At 33.1% G+C, this 23,084-nt stretch overlaps 1 protein-coding gene across 1 annotated transcript in view; it reads right to left on the bottom strand.

Annotated features, from left to right (window-relative positions):
• Positions 1 to 3,282, bottom strand: part of LOC149799096 (myophilin-like) — an 85,612-nt gene extending 82,330 nt beyond the window's left edge. The window contains exon 1 of the mRNA XM_089958083.1: positions 3,124 to 3,282. Within this exon, the coding sequence (XP_089814209.1) occupies positions 3,124 to 3,135 (12 nt within the window). The 5' untranslated portion in view covers positions 3,136 to 3,282. The remainder of the gene's footprint in view (positions 1 to 3,123) is intronic.
• Positions 3,283 to 23,084: the final 19,802 nt, after the last annotated feature.

Genomic DNA, 23,084 nt, shown 5'->3' with positions numbered 1-23,084 from the left:
ACAAAGAAATAAAATAGACAGCAGACTGGCCAAGGAAAACAGCGCCTTCGGCAGATTCTATAAACGAGTGTGGAACAACACAGGTCTCAAGAGGGATACAAAGATCAGCGTCTACAGAGCTGTCGTACTGATCACCCTCCTTTATGGCGCAAAATCATGGGTCACCTACAGCCACCACCTCCGCCTCCTTGAACGCTTCTATCAGAGCTGCCTCCCACCATCCTCAACATCCACTGGAGTGACTTCATCACCAACACTGAAGTCCTCAAACAAAGCAGTGATCACCAGCGTTGAGGCCACGCTCATGAAGATACAGCTACGCTGAGCAGGGCATGTCTCCAGGACGGAGGATCATCGCCTGCCAAAGATCGCACTGTATGTTGAGCTGTCCACTGACCACCGTGATAGAAGAGCACCTGGGAGAGATATCAAAACTCTTTGAAAAAGACCCTCACCACCTGTGGCATCGACTACCGTCAATGGGCATCACAAGCAGCTGACCGTGAAAGCTGGCAACTTACAGTTCACCAGGCCACTGCCACTTTTGAACAAAACATATGGGCCAGCTTAGAGGAAAAATGATGGCGACGAAAGAACCGTGAACAATCCGCAGCACCCACCACAACCCAGTCATTCCCCTTTAGCCTCTGTGGACGGACGTGCATGTCACTTATTGGGCTCGTCAGTCACCAGCGCTCCTGCAACAGACGTGGGCATTCCCCTTCCTAAATCTTCGCAAGCGAAGTCAAGCCAACAACAACTAGAAGACCTGAATGATAAATGGGCAGTGGCGGATCTGGGTCTATGCAATTTGTTAGAAGTAATTAGTAGAACAAACAACATAGACCCTAATCTGCAAGCGCATTATACGACATTCGATCAGGGTCTATGTTTTTTCTGTTGGACTCTACTTATAATGGCGTATTTACGGTAAAGAGCATACTTATCCTATGTAAAACCAACAGTAGAATAGAGCTGTTGTGTTTGGAACCTCCATAACTTAAATCCCATCAACTAAATTGGAACAGTGGAACTTCGATCTACTTGAAATGCTGCAAAATCAATACTAGTACACTAGTTCTGTCAACGATATAATAATATTACTGAACTGAACAACTTTTTAAAAGCGCAGTTTTAGTGGTCGCTTGATATTCTTCTGGAAAGTTGTCTATCACTAGGTTGCAATATAACCATCAGAAGACTAGATCTTTTAAGTACTCGGAATTTGACTAACTCAGAGCTTTTCATTTGACACCATTCAATCCATGAATACCCATTTTGTGATCGAACTTTAATTCATAGGAGCTATCCTCTGTTACGACTGTCTTTGTTGACACAGCGGATGAGTTAATAGCATATACACCACCAATATCTTTCCTACAAAACCTAACTTGCATGATATCTAAAACAGTCAATAGTTTGAACGTTTTTTAAATTTGATTTTTTGTGTGCTATTTTTGTCCAAAATTAAAGTAAAGTAAATTTCAATCTTTTTCTGATGCGTACACTAAACGTTTCACTAAATAAGACAAGACAGTACATTAGGGATTAAAATTTCATTCTAAATGTCACTTCAGTTTTTACTGCACAAATTATTTTTGTGTTGTTGTTTGTCGCTTTCTTTTCTTGTATTTCACGACTCATTACCATTGTTAACAATAAAGCTTTTACTTCTCTCCAAAAAGAGAGATAGCAGATAACATTAATAACGTCATTCGTTACATTTTAACTGTACAAAACAATGGTCGGAGGTCAAGCTGGCGGGATTCAGCGATAAGAAGCTTCAAGCATACGGATCAGTTTCTCAACGCATTCACTCAAACATGAAATAAGCGATAAGTCTGAAAACACAAGAAAAACAGACGGCACACAGTCAATGTGCCAACTTCAATCCATTTTGTTGCAGCTAAGATAATCTTTGGCTCCCTTTTGAGTGTCTGAAGCTTTCAGTCATGATCGAAATAAAATGACACAGAGCGTGGACCAGATCGAAATAAAATGACACAGAGCGTGGACCAGATCGACTTTAAGTACCCTTCTATTCAGTTATGGGATAATAGCACTGTATAATGCAAGATATGATCACTACACATGAAAATGCATTATCTTCGTTAGTTTGAAAACACAGTAAAGTAAAATAATGAAAGAAAATAAAATTGTTTCACACGGGTTGGGGTCACCCATCCAAGATCAAGTATTTTCACTTTTCTTTGGGCTATGTGAAGAATCATATATTCTCCATTATTCAAGCTAAACAAAATGACTCGGACTTCCCTTCCGTTTTCAAAATAGTTGATTTCCGCTTACTATTGCCCAGTACTGCATTGAATTTCTGCCATATCAAGCAAAGTATTGCAAGTTCTTACACCACATGTAAAATGTATGGCACATTCCATATTCTACTGATGCATTGTACTAAGTTAACATGAGACTGAATAAGACAGTTTTATAGAACTTCAATCACACAAACACACAAAGAGAAAATAATAGAAATTATGGAAATTGTCACACAGAAAAGGATCGATGCTTGAAGAAACCCAATAGACGAGTCATCACGTCCATAATTTATTTTTTACACGGTGTCCTCCGATTTCTGTTTACAATGTACGTAAATAAATCATTTCGGATCACATGAGTACTTGTGTACATTGTAAAGTTCAAGTATTAAGAGTACTGATAAAATTGAAAACTTTTAAGATATTGGGTCTAAGAAAGTTTTTTTTCTTCTTTTGCTGATTATTAAACGGAAAACAATTCCTATGCAGAAGCACGTTGTTCTTTCTTTGCATGTATACAAAGCATTTCACCCTTCTTTAGATGCTCAAGTGAGATTGAGTCTACAGGAAAATAAAATAAAAACTCCGCCAAGAGTGACCTTTTAAAGCCAGTTTGATTAATAATACAGAAAAAAAATAAGACGCCTCGATTTTTAGTATGGGTAGAAATTGCAGCGTTTTGAATCATACAAAGAAATATATGACTTTATGTCCCGCATTTCTACAGTTATTAGAAAATACGTTTCATATATGTCAATTATTACACTTGTACATAAGGCTCATTACACTTACATAATATATTCATTCAATTACTAATTAATTCTAGTTAGATTCCACTCCAGCTTACCTTTGGTGGCATTTTGATGAGTCTTGCGCAAACTAATTATCCCACAAGTGTTCCCTGATGAACTCCCAGTTCAGGATTGTTTGTAGCTATAAGAATATAGAGGAGTGGAAGAAAAGTAGACTCGTCCAAAAGGAGGGGGGTATATAGAAATTTTGGAATGACACCTGCTGAGTTACGTCCTGGATTTTCTCCTCAAACTCTTCTTCCGAATACTTGCTGTAAGAATCATTAAACTACGTTGCCTGCAGTTTCTAAGATTACGTTCTTAGAGCAAAGGAGATATAATTAGTAGGATTTAGGGATAAACTGATGCATTCACCCACCCACACAAAAGGCATTAGCTTAGGGAGGGAAACTGATATTTATTTTGAGAAGTGTTGTACGTAAAGAGGGAAGTTGGTTCTTGTTAGTAACGTGATAGAACATTCTAGTTATCAGAGGCGAACGCCACGACAACAATCAAGATAATACTGACAGCTGACAAAGGATGGGGATGAAAATTCCATTAACTATCCATACAATCTGAAAACAAATCGCAACTTCTTTTACATCACTAACTGCACTTGGAGTAGACGATAAGGCAACAAGCAGAATATATTGTGGAAGGTCACATGGTGGGTTGGGCCGGGGGGAGGGGGGGGAGGGGGATCCACGTTTACATACTGATTTCGTAGCTTAGCTTGATTGATCGGTTTATAAGGGCAGACCAGCCCATGAAAGGATAGTGTCGAGTAAATGAAAATAAAATGCCTTGCTTAGTGACGGACACATCAAGGCCGCCAAATTAGACTTGTCTTGCCTGGGCAGGAGAAACGAAATATTTTGTCACATTTTTAAAAATATGTTTTATAGTTTGAAACAGTACTTATAGCTTATAAAATACGATAAGCCAATGCAGCTAATATATTACAGCATCAAAGGAACATACATTTGTACCACCACACATTTTTTTTAAGCAGGGGTAATTCCGCTCTACAAATGAACGTTGTAAAAATTGTACATGTTAGAGCAAAATATATACATGACAATCTTAAATGTCAAGATGATTGTACATGTACGCATTTTGCTAAATTGGGCCCATACCAAAATCAGTGTTACACTGAGTTGTACACGATCGACCATTATTGACTTCAAACTTTGAAAAGTCACAAGTTACAATAATTAATAATCCCTACACAATTATTAATTAGAACAACACAGTTTCGGATAAAGAAAGTTATTGTTTCCAAAAATTGAATTAGATTCAAACATTCGTTAGTGAGTCTCTCTCTCTCTCTCTCTCTCTCTCTCTCTCTCTCTCTCTCTATATATATATATATATATATATATATATATATATATATATATATATATATATATGCGTCTGTCGTGCATTTCGCATCATTAGTGCCCATCTGTATGTGACATCATCAACTTTGCAGATCCAGTTTTTAATCACACTTTGTAGAAATGTTGTTCAGGACACGTTCCACCAAATTTACATTTCTGCGGAGTCGGGATGCTTTCCTGGCAACCACTTGAAAAAGTACTGAGCCAATCTTAAGCAGACTTTGCATACATTTTGTGAAGAGCATGATTAGCCAAAGTCGTGCATTTACATGATTTTCCTATCAACTGTTTTTATTTTGTATAACTTCAAAATGCTGACAGGCTAGTTTTTATCACACTTTGTAAAAATGTTTTTCCAAAGTATATTTTGGGTTTATTTTTAAACAACCGTGCAGCTTCCAGAGCAGCTGGAGGAAAGTGCATTCATGAATGAGTTTTCTAAAACCACGCAGACGGTTTTTACTAAACTCTGCATGAATGTTTACTTGAACATGTGGTACTCAAATCGCATTTTCGATCCCTAGCAATATTTTCACTTTTTGACAATTAGGTTAATTGTTTTTATCTCCTCAAGCACTTGCTGACAAATTTGCAGAAACGTATATAATATTTTACGTGACGTATTTTATAAATGTCCTATCAAGGTTTACCTTTTTTAGATCTCTTTCTGTCAACTGTTTCATCTCCTTGGCAACCAGGTAAAAAATACTTTTAACAAAAAATTACATAGACAACTGGTCTTATTTTGGCTTGTAGTCAAGTGATGCGGTCTCAGAACCCCGCGAGTCTCTTGTTCTTTAATCATTATGTCTAAAATATACTCTGAACAATCATTTTATCAAAATATATAGCCGGAGTCGAAATGGTGCGAACAATTAGCGCCTCATTAAATCAAATGATAAAAACGAAAGCGGATAACTGTCAGCTATTCAGTGTTCGCTCAGTTTTAGGCCGGTAGCGAGTCTCAGCAACTGTCAAATTAACATATTGCACTTAGATATATTATGGTTGAGTTAGACATTGTTGTCATAATTTGCACGTATTGCTCTAAGATTATGGATGTGGGTCACTAAGAAATCATTTATATTACACAAAAAGGCGACACTAACTTACGACTTTGACTTCTATCCTTACAAAAGTTGTTTTCTTGAAATGACAACATAACTTATATACTGGATTATTAGTAGAGTCAAGCTGTAAACTGCACAGACCCAGATCTGCCGTCGAATTATATCTGCACTTTATTCGAAGTCAGTAGAGAGGCTATGCATTGAAATAGTCCATGGTGACCACTAATCGCTTCCAGCAGGCAATAGCTATATCCCTATATTGAGAAAAAAAATGTCGTGACAGACTTAATCTGAGTATGAATAGCTAAGCAAAATGTTGAGTATCATTATTGCAGGTCCAATCTTTTTGTTTTACTGGACAAGCTTATAAACATTACGAAGACGATGAATAATGTAATGAGTAATCAAACGAGAAAATAATAATAATAATAATAATAATAATAATAATAAATGTCTCGATAACAATCATCAGATTCAAAATCTCGTCATTGAATATATGTGTGTTGCGTATTCTCCCGCTTTCTTCTTTGATGTGTTCCGTATGAATACAATTAGATTCACTCGCTTATTAGGTTTAGAAAAACAAATAAATTACACGAAAGGTTTATACCTTATCGGAAAGGTGTATTGTTCTATTATTGATTAATTCGAAAGCAATGTTAATTGCTTCTAGCTGTGACTTGTCACGAGTTCCTTAAAAGTCGATGGATGGTCTACAACGCTAAGTGACAAAAATATATACCTTCATGTTTGCAAAATGTCTTCATGTACAGTTAGTTGCTACCTTCAAATGTACACTAGTGTGTGTGTGTGTGTGTGTGTGTGTCCCTATACTTGACCAAATCGATTAGCACTATTGACTCCAGATTTTGTCAAAACCATGATAATATCTCAACACCAGTTTTAACAGTGTCCTCCATTCGTATGAATTAAGCAATACATGAAGATGATAGCAATTTGCAATGTTCCGGTAGCACTGAGATTGCAAAAGAACAGGTGAGCATGCAGCAAAATTAAAGAAGAAAGATTTTTGTTGCCATGCCAACATCAGACAGCGTTGTGGAGTCACAAAACAAGTTCTTACTCTAGAATTGGTAATGTCTGCCTTTACTTTTGATCACAGTTAAAAAGCCTTTCCTCTCCATCTGCACCTTGCATCGTATTCACAAAACTCCTCAACTCAGTTGCATACTAAAAGTCAACTTGTAATAGACGACTAATAAACAATGTTTGTTAATGTAGCAAATTTTGAAGGGCTGAAATTTATCAAAGTTAAAAGTATTATAATGTCAAGTAAATATGTTTCATGAAAAACTGAAGAAATATTTTTTTTTTGTTTACCATAGATACAAATTTGAGTGTGGATATGCACTCAGGCTGATGAGCTATGTAAATGCAGTTCATGGTCCCATATTCAAGAAACTCCAGAAACTGAGTACACTTTAAAACTCAGATTTTGATAATCAATATCTACCAAACAAAAGAACTAACTAAAGGTTTGACATTTATATGGTTTGAAAACATATTGCTATTTTTTGTCAGCAAAATGAATTAATACAATTAAATCTAATAAAACGATATTTGAGTCTGAGGGTAGACCAACGTTGGGGAGGGGGTGTAGCCTCGGATTACAACATATTCGTACGTCTGAAACGGTTTATCATACTTGGATAGGATCAGTCTTCAGTAGATGGTCATTGACCTTTCTGTTGGACAGGAATAGTCGGCAGTAGTTGGTTAATGACCTTTTTGCTGGATGTTACCCAGCAGATGATCCGTTCCGTTTCTGAGGTGGATGCAGAAACAGCCTCGGTGGTTAGTTTAAATAGATCATATACATGTTCATTATTGAACATTGTAGGGAGATCATAAATCTCGAGAGCGTGAGTTTAATATTGAGATTTATATTCACTCAGTGGCAGGTGACTGCGTTTCTTAACGAAACATTTTGATTGGTTGATGATGGCGCTCGTGCTAAAAAAAACTCAAAAGTTGTCTGAGTCTCAGATGATATTTACGACATGGCGAAAACAATGTTTACTACATTTTGCAAATAGTTTCATAGACGATACAAAATCTTTGGTTGTCCTGTGACATAAAAACGCACAAAAATCTTGTCACTACATGTAAGCCAAACTCTAATATTTCCTGATATGATGTAAGTTGCCAACCAATAATATCTCCGTCAAAAGTATCAGATATCAGACATTACTAAACAGTTTATGCACATGTGTTCTCTTTCTTCTTTTCCTGCAAGTGTTTCCTTGAAGACACACGGTACAAATGGTATGGAAAAATGGGATCCAGTCTGGAAATGGGTGAAGATAAAATATAGCATATATGGGGATGGCTGACCAGAATTGGTTGATAATGAAAGTTTGAATTTAGTAAAAAGAATCTTTCGAAGAAAAAAAAAGACATTGGTTTTTTTAATGGAATTTCAGTCTTTTAACAGTCTAGAGTGTGGAACACTCATTACTGAAATTAGCACCTGACTCTTTGGAGCGGAATTGAAAGCACATGTTTCAAACACGTTTACGTCAAGAAAATGCCGCGGTTCATATCCTTTTCTCTGCACAGAAGCTGTCATCCAGGATGCAACTATGCTATTGGTTTGATCATGAGCACTTAGAAATTTAAAGTTATCGAATTTTTAATACCATGGTGTTTGCATAGGTTTACTACGGGAAGTGAATTAGTATCATGAGTCATTGATACTGCTGCACGCACCTTCTGAGCACTTTTGTTTTCTTCTCAATTTAACTAGCCTACGTTTTCGGAAGAGGGTCATTGTCTCTCCCTACTCCGTATGTCCTTCAGTCACACCTTGGCTACGTTTAGAGTTTAGGTGGGTTTCTCGTGTTGGCTGTATGGGCATGCAACTGTGTGTGTTAATCCTTCCTGGCAAATTCAACACACTCCACAATAAGTAGGTAGAACTGACTTATCTTTATTGCATCAGTGACCTTCGGTAACCTTTGCGTTTAGGTCGATTACTCATATGTTCGAAATGTAATTATTTATTTTTATGTTTCCCATCTCCCTTCCCCAACCCCCCAAAATGAAGTTATATTTATTGCATATTAAGTTTGAGTTCCTGACGGTAATGAGGTTTTTATATCACAGTTTAGTACAAAGTCTTTATTGTAGTTACCATTTAGATATTATATTATTTTTAATCTTGGTTTGCGCGTGCAGTGTGGCAGTTTATAGTAGTGTCTAGCACTGGGAAATCATGTCGCAGACATGGGCCATCATGTCCCACCCAGCCTCATTATCCTGACACCAGGCTAACCGGTCCTAATAATAACAGCTTAATGTGAGCGCCAAGCGAGGCAGATGTTAGTACCATTGTTTAAAATAAATATTAGATAGGACTCGCTCGAGATTCGAACCCGCAACTCCCGCATCCGAAGAGGACACTCTAACCACTTTGGCCACCGGTGCGGTCTAATCTTGGTTTAAGATAAGTTGTCATCTTGAGTTCTCTGTGCATACAGTAGTTCTATTTCTGTCATATCTATTATTTTGAAATAATTTTTTACTACGTTTCAGTACGATATAATGTATCTTTTGTTGTTGAGTTTAATTATAGTGGCGTGCGCACAATTGTGCATGTGCTACTGTTTCTGACTGCACCGCAACCTGCTAGTTGTTACTGGGGAAGGGAATGGTGCTTTTATGGGTTCAAGGAACCCTGATAGTTTGGCCTCAATCTGTGGGTCCATACATGTCCCTTACAGTTGAATTGTTATAATAAGAGATGTGCAGCATTCAGCATTTTGAAGAAACAAGTTTTAAACTGAATAAAATAAATTGGCAAGTTAAAACAGAGAAAGGTCCCAGTAGTAGAACATTTCTCTTTCTTGCCCACACCATCAATAACATAATCACTACAGGAATAATCTTGAACTCAAAATGGAGCGCAATAAATAGAAAATCAAAAGAACTGTGTTGAATTCGCTAGCTGCGAACACTCAAATCAAGCGGCTTACGTCTCGAACAGTCCAAATTGGCTGCCATTAATTTTCTTATTCCTGTACTATTTATTTGTAGGTTTTATAATTTGGTACTTAATATTTCGAGATATTTTGGAAAGCTTCATCTTATTAATCTTTTTTTAATTAGTTGTAATTACATTGGGGTTACTTTAGTTCCAATCAGCAAGAGTTTCAAGCTGACTGACGTGTCGTTAAATCCCATAACTGCTAATACTTTAATAAGTCACACCACAACTGGGTACAAGTACTTTAGAACAATGCTTTAAGTAATGCAAAGTTATCGCCATTTAACAAACAATATTATAACCGGGATAAATATTTAATAGCAAAGTTTGGAAAATCATTCTGATGGCGGCGTACATCTTTCATGACAGACCTAATTTTGTTATAACCAGGTACTTCCCGCATTGCCAGCGAACATTTAAGACCCATCCTAACATTTGGGGCAGTACAAACTTGTCTCTTTTATTCTTTTATTTTTGTCTTTTATTGCTTTTGTAAGTTGTTCACAGCCCAACACGGTGTAGCTGCTATAGTGATTACGTTTTTGCGTCGTTTTTTATTTTGCTTGTCTGTTTTGACTTTTTCTTTGTGTCACGTTTGTTTAGTCGTCCTTAGAAGCTTTGTACACTTGCAAAAGAAATCGACAGATTCTGAACGCGATCGGCCTGGCATTATCGCAAGCCACGGGAATCCACATTTTCACTGGCCAAGATTCCTATATGTTAACCTGTAGATAGGCTTATAGATCGAAACCTTGGCTAGCGAAGATGACCAAGGTGTAGATAGGTTAACATATCGGAACTAGCGAAGATGCTGGACTTATATAGGTTCCTTTATCACTAATGACCGCCTTTCCTGAGATTTCCTCGTTTCACACGAATATGCATAAACCTGCTGAACTAAGCTCTGCGAGCGCAAGTAAAATCTCGCCATGGTGGCCCAGCATGACCTTTTCCGCTTTTTTGAATGAAGTTTCTCTTCCAAATGCGGTCGATTAAACTGGCACCTATCATTTATGTGTTAGAAACGTTTCATTGCATTATTTTGTTGCAAACGTATTTTGTGTATGTGAACTCATAAAAAATGAAACTATATATATATATATATATATATATATATATATATATATATATATATATATATATATATATATATATATATATATAGTTTCATTATTGTTTCATATATATATATATATATATATATATATATATATATATATATATATATATATATATATATATATATATATATATAGTGTGTGTGTTTATACCTTAGACTTAATTTTTTTTCCATCCTGAACGGCAACTGAACATTATGTAGTGTGTACTGTTCATCAGTCACTGCCGTCTACGACTGAGAAGATTACCACACATTGTCTACTAAACACGTGTTTTGGTTTTTTTTTTTTTTTGGGGGGGGGGGACATTTGGGTGGGTTATGGTTTGATCCTTTTGGATAACAAGAAGCGAATTAAAGTTAAGCCTAATAAGAATAGTCAGAACTCAACCACAATATGCTGACATGTACGTGTGAGCACAGACAGGCATTGCCTTGATCTTTGTAATGGAGTTACCCGTAATGTTGTTCCTACTGGATTCACTTTTTGTTCTGGATTGCTTTGGAATAACCGTCCTTACAGTCTTTTTTTTTTTTTTTTTGGGCACCAGACAGATGCCCCCCCCCCCCACCTAGCCAAAGAATAAGAGTGTTTTTATGTTTCACTGAGTCCCCCAGATATGTTGCTTTGTTTTTTAAATTTAAACAGAATTTCGATCAAAAATTTTAAATGAATTTTTGACGGGGTATTTATTTCCTAGTGTATTCTATAGGATTGTTCTTCCGAGTCGGTTTCGATCACCTGACTCGGAGTCCCTCTCCTAGTATCTTTGTTACCTTGGCTAAAGGTTGCCTACGTCCCGTGTTTGCTATGTGTGAATGTGCTATATGTTTGTTCGTGTTGGGACAGCCGTCTATATCGAATTCTTCCCCAGTTGTCCTGTGATCCTTATAACATGGATCTTCTAAATTTTGTACATATTTATATTTCCAAGCTTTTAGAATAAGAATTTTGAAATTTGGGCGAAGTAACGGTGTAATAATATTTTTAGGGGGGAAAAAAATTTAGAAAACGGGCCTCTTTTACACAGTGGACATTTTGGCGGTACTCTGACCATGCGCCGTCTCACTGCAGCCTCTCCTGTCAACCATGCATTGTGCATGTATTTAAAGCAGAGGCTTTGAATTTTCAGGGAGCCTAGTTTCATCCAGTGCCCCCATGCTCTGTCCCAGTTAACGTATAAATTTTCTTTTTCTGCCGTGCTTTTAATATTTTTTGTTACGTCCTCCCTTATCCAGTTATATGTTAAAGTTTCCTCTTTATTCCATAGTTCTTTTTTATCTCTATATTTTATTAGTAAATCTTTAATGTTTTTGAATTTTCTTGGAATTTCTAATTGTTTTATTAACTTATTATTTTTGTATATATCGCCCCTATTTCTTATGGAGAATCCATAACGGTATATGTAAATACCTTCCCATGGACTCTTTGGTTCTAGTCTTAGCCTCTTAAATCTATTTAAAATATTGCCGGTTTTAAGTAGTATAGGGCTGGGGAGTCCTACCCCTCCCCTTTCTTTAGCTTTATATAGTGTTTCTTTATTAATATAATGAAGTTTAAAATCCCAAATGTAGTCTATTATATTATTATCTATTGTGCTTAATGCTTTGTTACTAATATCTATAGATTTTAAGATATAATTAATATGGGCGTACATGTATGTTTTCGCTACTTGTACTCTCTCCATTAGGCATAGTGGCGTTAGTGCCCAGATTTTCACATTCTGTTCGATTGCTTCTCTTATTTGTCTGCAGTTTTCCTTCTCTTCATTTTCTCCAAAATTGACTCCCAAAACTTTGACCCTTTTCTTGATTAAATGTGGGGGCAAACCTGGGTGGTTACCTCTCCAGTTTCCTATTTTGAATATTTCCGTTTTGTCGTGATTAATCTGTGATCCTGATGCTTTGCTAAATCTGTCAAATTCTTGGATCAGGTGTTTAAAGGAGTTATGATCCTTTATAAAGTTTGTACAATCGTCGGCGTGTTGTAACATTTTCACTTCTTCTTTTATATTCGGTATTTTAATACCTTCAATATCTTTATTTAGTTTAATGCTCATGCTTAGTATTTCAATCGCTATTACATATAATAGCATAGATAGTGGGCAGCCTTGCCTCACCGATCTTTTAATATCAAATTTACCCGTCTTTGCTCCATTCACCTGCACTCTTGAAGTTATTTTTTGTACAGGATTTTGGTCCATATTTGAAATCTGTTTCCAAAGCCAAATTTCTCTAAGACTTTTTGTATATAGTTGTGTTCTAATCTATCAAAGGCTTTTTCTTGGTCAAAAAGTACCATGGCAGCTTTTTGTCCACTATCATTTATATGTTCAATAATTGTTTTTATACTTAATATATTATTTTGTATATCTCTGCCTTTGGGACCACATGTTTGATTTATATTTATTATTTTCCCCATTTCCTTTTTTATCCTATTCGCTAAAATTTTGCTTAGTATTTTATAGTCCGTATTTACCATGGCGAATGGACGATTAGCATTAATTCGTTTTAGGCAAGATAGGATTTGTAAAAAATATTTTGAATGGCATCGAGATAAAGGCCGAATTTATATAAGGCACCCTACTCGCCTAGAATATTGGCTTCCAACCATTCCTTTATTATATATTCCTGAATATTATGTTTGTTTTGTTTTAAATTCTTAAACATTTTTGACAGTTATTCTGACATTATGTTCCTAAAGTTTCAAAAGCCTGTGGTGTGACATAGTGACGACTTAGAAGGTCGCATTCACAATGACTGCAGAAACAATTTTTTAATTAACGTAAGTATTATCTAATAAATATCGTTGCTTGTTATACAAACTAAACTTCTCGGCTCCATTCGATCCATCATTATACATGCCTTTTGTTAAACAAATTACTGGGCTTCATTCAGTCTATCACTGCATACCGCTTGTTATACAAACTTCTGGGCTTCGTTCGATCCATCATTGCATGTCTTTTGTTATACAAACTTATGTGCTTCATTCAATCCATCATTGCATGCCGCTTGTTAAACAAAAAGTAGGCTTCACTCGATCCATCAGTGCATGCCGCTTGTTAAACAAATGCTGGGCTTTATTCAATCCATCAATGCATGCCGGTAGAGCATGAGATTTAAATATTTATGGATTTAATACTTAATTCCTTTTCTCGGAGAAGATTCGTTTGCATCTCCTGATGGAAACGCTATAAATTAGTTTGTCTTGGCATTCGAATATATTACAATTATACATCTTTGTTTTGAGTGATCATGGGTGACGTTTTCTTACCACATATCACTTATTTCTTATTAATCTGTGTGTGGTTATTGAACGAGTCAATTTTCTTTTCACCTACCACGCTTTGACTATCATAAAACTTGAGTTGTCGTTGGTTGAGAATATTTCTGTCCCTGTATCACACTTATTCCATTATACAAATGTATGTTTGATCATAGAATGGGTACTTATCTCTTAAAATATAACTTTCCAAGGCTCAAACCCTCAAGTTCATCTGTTTCTGTGAATTCGTTGAGCGACCATAATATTTTTTTTTCCAGATACAATATAGACCTTCTCGCTGGCAGTACATTTCAAGGGATATAACTCTTTTATATAATCATAACTGTAACAGAATGAATTGTTTCCCTGTATTTATTGTTGTGATCATATGGTCACGCTTTAAAATAAGCCTGCTTCTGCCAAAGATTGTCAGCTGTACTAATAAATGGAATCATTTTAACAATCTCCTACTCCCTTTATCTGCATACTTATATTAGTGAAAGATAAACTAAATATGATTAAAGCAGAATGTAACGTCTTGAAATGAAGCTTCACAGCAAATATGTTTAATAACGAATGTCAATGCTAGAAGTTTTATAATGCTGGCGGTCGGAAGCATGGACGGACAAATATCTGGATGGATGAACAGATGCAAACCGTCCATATGCCCACCTGCATTATCAGCAGGGACAATAATAGTGGTGGAAGCATACAATCAGATGCAGACACAGAAATGAAAGTTGGATAATTTACCAAAAAGAAATAGTGCGAAAAGAACAAGAATAGTAAGCAATCATCCACGCGCAATATCCATAGTGTAACAAACCAAGGTTCAGAAGCTGATATTGACGAGTACAAAATATGCTATCATAGTCCTGCCGATTTCGTCCGCTACAAAACATAGTTCTTTACCTTTTGCGGCTAATCATAATCTTCTTTGCAAATCGATAAGTTGGATCTTTGATTTATTGAACTTTTATTTTCATTCATATTGATTAAATAATTGATTAATAAATATAAGACACTTATGACTTAAACATGAACGGTTTTTCAATGATGAAAGTTGAGCACTACAAACACATTGTTAGCTTCTTGAACACTGAAAGCTCAGCGATTATAATGTATTTAAATGCATGTGGACTATAAACTAAGCGGAACGAAGAACCAACATAAGGTAATAACATCATATGTATTTACATTTGATCGAAGTCATTATTCTGCTTTAATTAACATTGCTGCTGACCTTAAAATTGTTTTTATCCACATCTCTATCTCTCTTTCCCTTTTCCTTTGGTCTGTTGGACGTTAACTTTTACCATCATTAATAGGCCCAGAGACATCGTCGCATGACACAGGCGAAAAATGATCTTCCTCCGATAGTCGAGAGATCTCGATCGATCGATCGAGAGAGAGAGAGAGAGAGATGTTTACACGTTAAGGAAGATTTACAATAAGGACATTTTTGATACTTGAAATCTTTTTGTTCTCTGTTGGTCGATTAGTGTGCTGCCTACCCAACTAACACAGTGAGAAAAAGTGAGGGTTGGGCGGCCTTCGGCTACTTTCAAACTCAAAATAATCTTTGTTTAGAACTTTATGTTTTTAGAACCTTATTATATTTTTAAGAAAAAATACAGCAACAACAAAAAAGAACCAAGAAAGCAAAAATACCTAGCATTAGCTAGATTACAGTACGCGTGCCACGTGAAAAAGAAATTTACCAAAGAGGCTAATGCAACTTTTATCAATGATTTTATTAATACTGTTGATAAATCCTAAGTAAAGTGTACACATACCCTTGACGACCCAGATTCTTGTAGGTTACTCGGTGTAAATCCAGTTTCATCAAGTCCAAATTATAATTCTCGCTCCACATATATAGTATTTTGTCCCATATGCAAGGGGTTTGGGTGGCGGAGATGAAACGGAAAGCAGAAAGGATTGCGATGAAATTATGTACCATGTTAAATTCATTTAGAAAACGGCGATTATTAATATTGTTATCGCTATTTTCTGACGTCTCCAATGAGTATGCAGTGGAAATTCATCATTAATCTATAGAATCGATAGCGTATAGTTGAAACAATGTTGATATAAGCATAATAGTGTGCCATGGGCGGACTACAATTTGATATTCCAGTTCTGTTAGTATTTCAATTTACTTGATATCATTACTTTAAAAGCCATGTTGTTTCAAATAATATATAGATCTATATAGATATACATATCTATATATATGTATACATATACATATATCTATATATATATGTATATCTATATATGTATATCTATAGAGATATATCTATATATCTATGTATATCTATATATGTATATCTATAGAGATATATCTATATATCTATATATGTATATCTATATATGTATATCTATATATATATATGAATATATCTATATATGTATATATATATATATATATATATATATATATATATATATATATATATATATATATGTATATCTATATAGATATATCTATATATATATATATATATATATATATATATATATATATATATATATATATATATATATATATATATATATATATATATATATATATATGTATAGATATATCTATATATATATATGTATAAATGTATAGATATATCTCTATATATATCTATATATGTATATATATATATATATATATATATATATATATATATATATATATATATATATATATATATATATATATATATATATATATATGTGTGTCTATATCTATATATATCTATCTATGTATACATATATGTCTATATCTATATATATCTATCTATGTATACATATATGTCTATATCTATATATATCTATCTATGTATACATATATATGTCTATATCTATATATATCTATCTATGTATACATATATATGTCTATATCTATATATATCTATCTATGTATACATATAGATATATATATATATATATATATATATATATATATATATAGATATATATAGATATATATATATAGATATCGATATATATATATATATATATATATATATATATATATATATATATACATATCTATATATATATATATATATGTCTATATCTATATATATCTATATATGTATACATATATATGTCTATATCTATATATATCTATATATGTATACATATATAGATACACATAGATATATACATACATATATACATATATATACATATATACATATATAGATCTATCTATATATATCTATCTATGGATACATATATACATATATAGATCTATCTATCTATATCTATCTATGGATACATATATACATATATAGATCTATCTATATATATCTATCTATGGATACATATATACATATATAGATCTATCTATATATATCTATCTATGGATACATATATACATATATAGATCTATCTATATATATCTATCTATGGATACATATATACATATATAGATCTATCTATATATATCTATCTATAGATAGATATATACATATATAGATATACATATACATATACACATAGATAGATATATACATATATACATATACATATGCACATAGACAGATATATGCATATATATATATACATATGCACATAGACAGATATATGCATATATACATATACATATGCACATAGACAGATATATGCATACATACATATACATATGCACATAGATATATGCATATATACATATACATATGCACATAGACAGATATATGCATATATACATATACATATGCACATAGACAGATATATGCATATATACATACACATAGACAGATATATGCATATATACATATACACATAGACAGATATATGCATATATACATATACATATAGACAGATATATGCATATATACATATACATATACACATAGACAGATATATACATATATACATATACATATACACATAGACAGATATATACATATATACATATACATATACACATAGACAGATATATACATATATACATATATACATATACACATAGACAGATATATACATATATACATATACACATAGACAGATATATACATATACACATAGACAGATATATACATATATACTTATACACATAGACAGATATATACATATATGCATATACACATAGACAGATATATACATATATACATATACACATAGACAGATATATACATATATACATATACACATAGACAGATATATACATATATGCATATACACATAGACAGATATATACATATATACATATACACATAGACAGATATATACATATATACATATACACATAGACAGATATATACATATACACATAGACAGATATATACATATACACATAGACAGATATATACATATACACATAGACAGATATATACATATATACATAGACACATAGACAGATATATACAAATATACATAAACACATAGACGGATATATACATATATACATAGACACATAGACGGATATATACATATATACATAGACACATAGACGGATATATACATATATACATAGACACATAGACGGATATATACATATATACATAGACACATAGACGGATATATACATATATACATAGACACATAGACGGATATATACATATATACATAGACACATAGACGGATATATACATATATACATAGACACATAGACGGATATATACATAGACACATAGACGGATATATACATAGACACATAGACGGATATATACATATATACATAGACACATAGACAGATATATAGATATATACATATACACATGGACAGATATATACATATATACATAGACACATGGACAGATATATACATATATACATAGACACATGGACAGATATATACATATATACATAGACACATGGACAGATATATACATATATACATAGACACATGGACAGATATATACATATATACATAGACACATGGACAGATATATACATATATACATAGACACATGGACAGATATATACATATATACATAGACACATGGACAGATATATACATATATACATAGACACATGGACAGATATATACATATATACATAGACAGATGGAAAGATATATACATATATACATAGACAGATGGACAGATATATACATATATACATAGACAGATGGACAGATATATACATATATACATAGACAGATATATACATATACACATAGACAGATATATACATATATACATAGACACATAGACAGATATATACATATATACATAGACACATAGACGGATATATACATATATACATAGACACATAGACGGACATATACATATATACATAGACACATAGACGGATATATACATATATACATAGACACATAGACGGATATATACATATATACATAGATACATAGACGGATATATACATATATACATAGACACATAGACGGATATATACATAGACACATAGACGGATATATACATAGACACATAGACGGATATATACATATATACATATACACATGGACGGATATATACATATATACATAGACACATGGACAGATATATACATATATACATAGACACATGGACAGATATATACATATATACATAGACACATGGACAGATATATACATATATACATAGACACATGGACAGATATATACATATATACATAGACACATGGACAGATATATACATATATACATAGACACATGGACAGATATATACATATATACATAGACACATGGACAGATATATACATATATACATAGACACATGGACAGATATATACATATATACATAGACAGATGGACAGATATATACATATATACATAGACAGATGGACAGATATATACATATATACATAGACAGATGGACAGATATATACATATATACATAGACAGATGGACAGATATATACATATATACATAGACACATAGACAGATATATACATATATACATAGACACATAGACAGATATATACATATATACATAGACACATAAACAGATATATACATATATACATAGACACATAGACAGATATATACATATATACATAGACACATAGACAGATATATACATATATACATATATACATATACACATAGACAGATATATACATATATACATATATACATATACATATTCACATAGACAGATATATACATATATACATATATACATATACATATACACACAGACAGATATATACATATATACATATATACATATACATATACACACAGACAGATATATACATATATACATATATACATATACATATACACACAGACAGATATATACATATATACATATATACATATACATATTCACATAGACAGATATATACATATATACATATATACATATACATATTCACATAGACAGATATATACATATATACATATATACATATACATATACACACAGACAGATATATACATATATACATATATACATATACATATAGACAGACAGATATATACATATATACATATACATATACACATAGACAGATATATACATATATACATATATATATAGATATATATAGTGCAACAATGCGACAAAATGCGTAGGAAGTTATATTTAAATCATTCTGTATTCCTGTAAAGGTGATCTTATAATATTAGAGAGATTTAGTATACATTTATTATTCATCTTTCGTAAAAGTAACATTTGAAAATGAGGTATACATTATTTTACAGGTAAAATATGTCATTCCGAAAATGCTAAAATTGTTTGAAAGTGAAAAGGATGGGCATATTAAATATTGCCCGTTGCCAGTGAAGCAAGTTTCAGGTCGTTCCGAGGGAAAAGTTGTATTTATTTCACAGACCATCATCCATTGATTCCTTGAAAACGACGTGGATTTAAGAATTAAATAAAGTTTTTATTGACTTTTAATAATGCAATTATTGATATTCAAAACATTCCAAATATCAAACAATGCGGATATTGATTCTGTAATATTCACGGAGAAAAATATTTCAAATTTGTTACAGATACAAAAGTGTCCAATAAATCAAAGGGAGATAACAATGATAACATCAGAAAATTCAACCAGTATTCATATTACCGGTACATGTATACGGTGTTTGAATTGTGGAAATAATTAAAGACCCATTCCACTGCATATATTTTTCAGATGCCTCATTGCTGGTTTTTATGAAATCGGATAAAATGCACCGGATGGCTATATCTTACAAGGATGTGTCGATGTATTTACAATTAAAATAATATGTTAATTAGAAATGTGTATTTATTTAAGATTTGGGTAAAAATTGAAATCAAAGTCTTAAAGCAGTGTCCTAATCGGCAAGTTTGTTGCCGGGCCAAGAAAAATTAGATGTAACCCAATAAATTATTCTGATTTATCAGAATTTTGTCTGTGACCTTTTGGCAATAAAATGTTTAAAGATATTTCAAGTCTTTTTTATATTGTAGTTTATGGACATGCTTTGAAGAAATTTCATCATAATATTTCATAAAAACTTGTGTCTATTACCTCATAATAACAACGATTCGTCAATATCCATCATACAATTTCTTTCAATAACCGTAATAGTACTGGTGCTTATTTTTTTTTTCAATCTTCCATTTTCTTTCTCTTTTCAGATAAAGAAGAAATTTTCTGGTATTTGAGTCCAAAACCAGCAAGACTAATTATTTTGACACATAGTGTTTTACAGAGTGGTTCAGAGACACAATCGTCCCTAATCTAGGCAGGATCTCGGTCATCGAAATGGACAATCTATTATTCCCAGCTTGATCCTCAAAGGCTCTTACCAGCGCCAGCCATAAAACTGAGGCTCAAGCCTGGCATGATAGATGCAGAGTTCATTATGATCCAGGTATGTGTAAGACTGAACTCTTTGGGTTAGTAAAGATCACCAATCCTAATCCAGGGTGCATAATTGATGAACTTGTAGCTGAACATGGTCACGATGTGCTTCGTCTACACCCCAGGCACTGTAAATGAAACCCTAGTCAGTCTGGGCTGACGTATGGTGCCAGAAACAAGTCTTCCTGTAGAAAGGATACCGGATACCGTCATAACACTGTACAGTCATGCCAGACAGAGAATCGATTCAATAGGAAAAAGTTGAAAGTCATGTTATCAAGGACGTGGAAGAGAGATTTTGGTAAGTTAATGGCATCAGAAAAAGAAAACATTGACCAAGTGATGATTGAACTGAACTACAGTGAAACGATGATACATATTCCAAGGAGTTTGGTTCCTATGACGATACATTGACAGATGATGATGGCCTCTATGATGCCATCAGCGATGAATCCAGTGACCATGATTCCTTGCAACATTTCTCAACAGGGAATTGAGATGGCATGAGTGCGATTTGTGTACAAAGTGGGTGTAGGGCAAGTATTGCAAAGAATCTAAAAATAAATTCTTGTGTGATTGGTGCTGGGCGATCCTTACACAATCGAAGTTTTGAACGTTAAATGTGTACAATAACATATAATAAAAAGATAGGTTGCTGTGGAATATTTTTACATTATTACTCTGACAAAAATCTGTAAACAGCCAGCAAAGTTCCTTCGATGAGCAGTTATAGCCTATACCATAGCATACACTAGCGGCGAGTCTATTTTTCTCAAACAACATGAGATACGTAATTCATTTTTCATTCCTTTCACGTGTTTGATTTTCCCAAAATGTTTCAATAACACTTCAGTATGTAACAAATGGTGTTTATATTTAAAATTTAATGTTCGCAAATTGATATAGCAAGGTTTTTAATGTTGTTTCTTCAGTGGCATCACTAGGGTTGATGTCACCCAGTGCGGTAACTCATGGTTTCACCACCATGAATCCCCTTCCTGCACAAAAATTCAAATTTTTTTTAGACAGTCATGTGTGGTAACTTATGGTGTCACTCCAGTCCTGTTAACAGCCCCACTACGCCTGAGATACCAACACTAGTGATTTTTAATAATAATAATAATAATAATGAGGACTTTGTGTAGCACCTAATCTTTAGAAGCTCATAGCGCTTTACAACATTAGACAACACCTATAAGATAAGAAACATAATATTATTATTACAAAAACAAACAACACGAAATTAGAAAAACATTAAAAAATAAAAAACATACTGAGAATATTTCAGGTAGGAAACATTATTAGGTCTTTAAATTTGTTCTTGCAGTCGAAATAAGTGAGTTTTGAGAGCCCTCTTGAATGTGATCACTCTGTCTTTGTGCCTAAGTTCAGTGGACAATTCATTCCACGTTGCTGGGCCCT

This window comes from Sinohyriopsis cumingii, chromosome 5 (assembly GCF_028554795.1).
Source record: "Sinohyriopsis cumingii isolate HCF-2022 chromosome 5, ASM2855479v2, whole genome shotgun sequence".
In the NCBI taxonomy this organism is placed as follows: domain Eukaryota; kingdom Metazoa; phylum Mollusca; class Bivalvia; order Unionida; family Unionidae; genus Sinohyriopsis; species Sinohyriopsis cumingii.
Note: the sequence above shows the minus strand (reverse complement) of the source record. Positions and strands in the feature narration are given on the sequence as shown.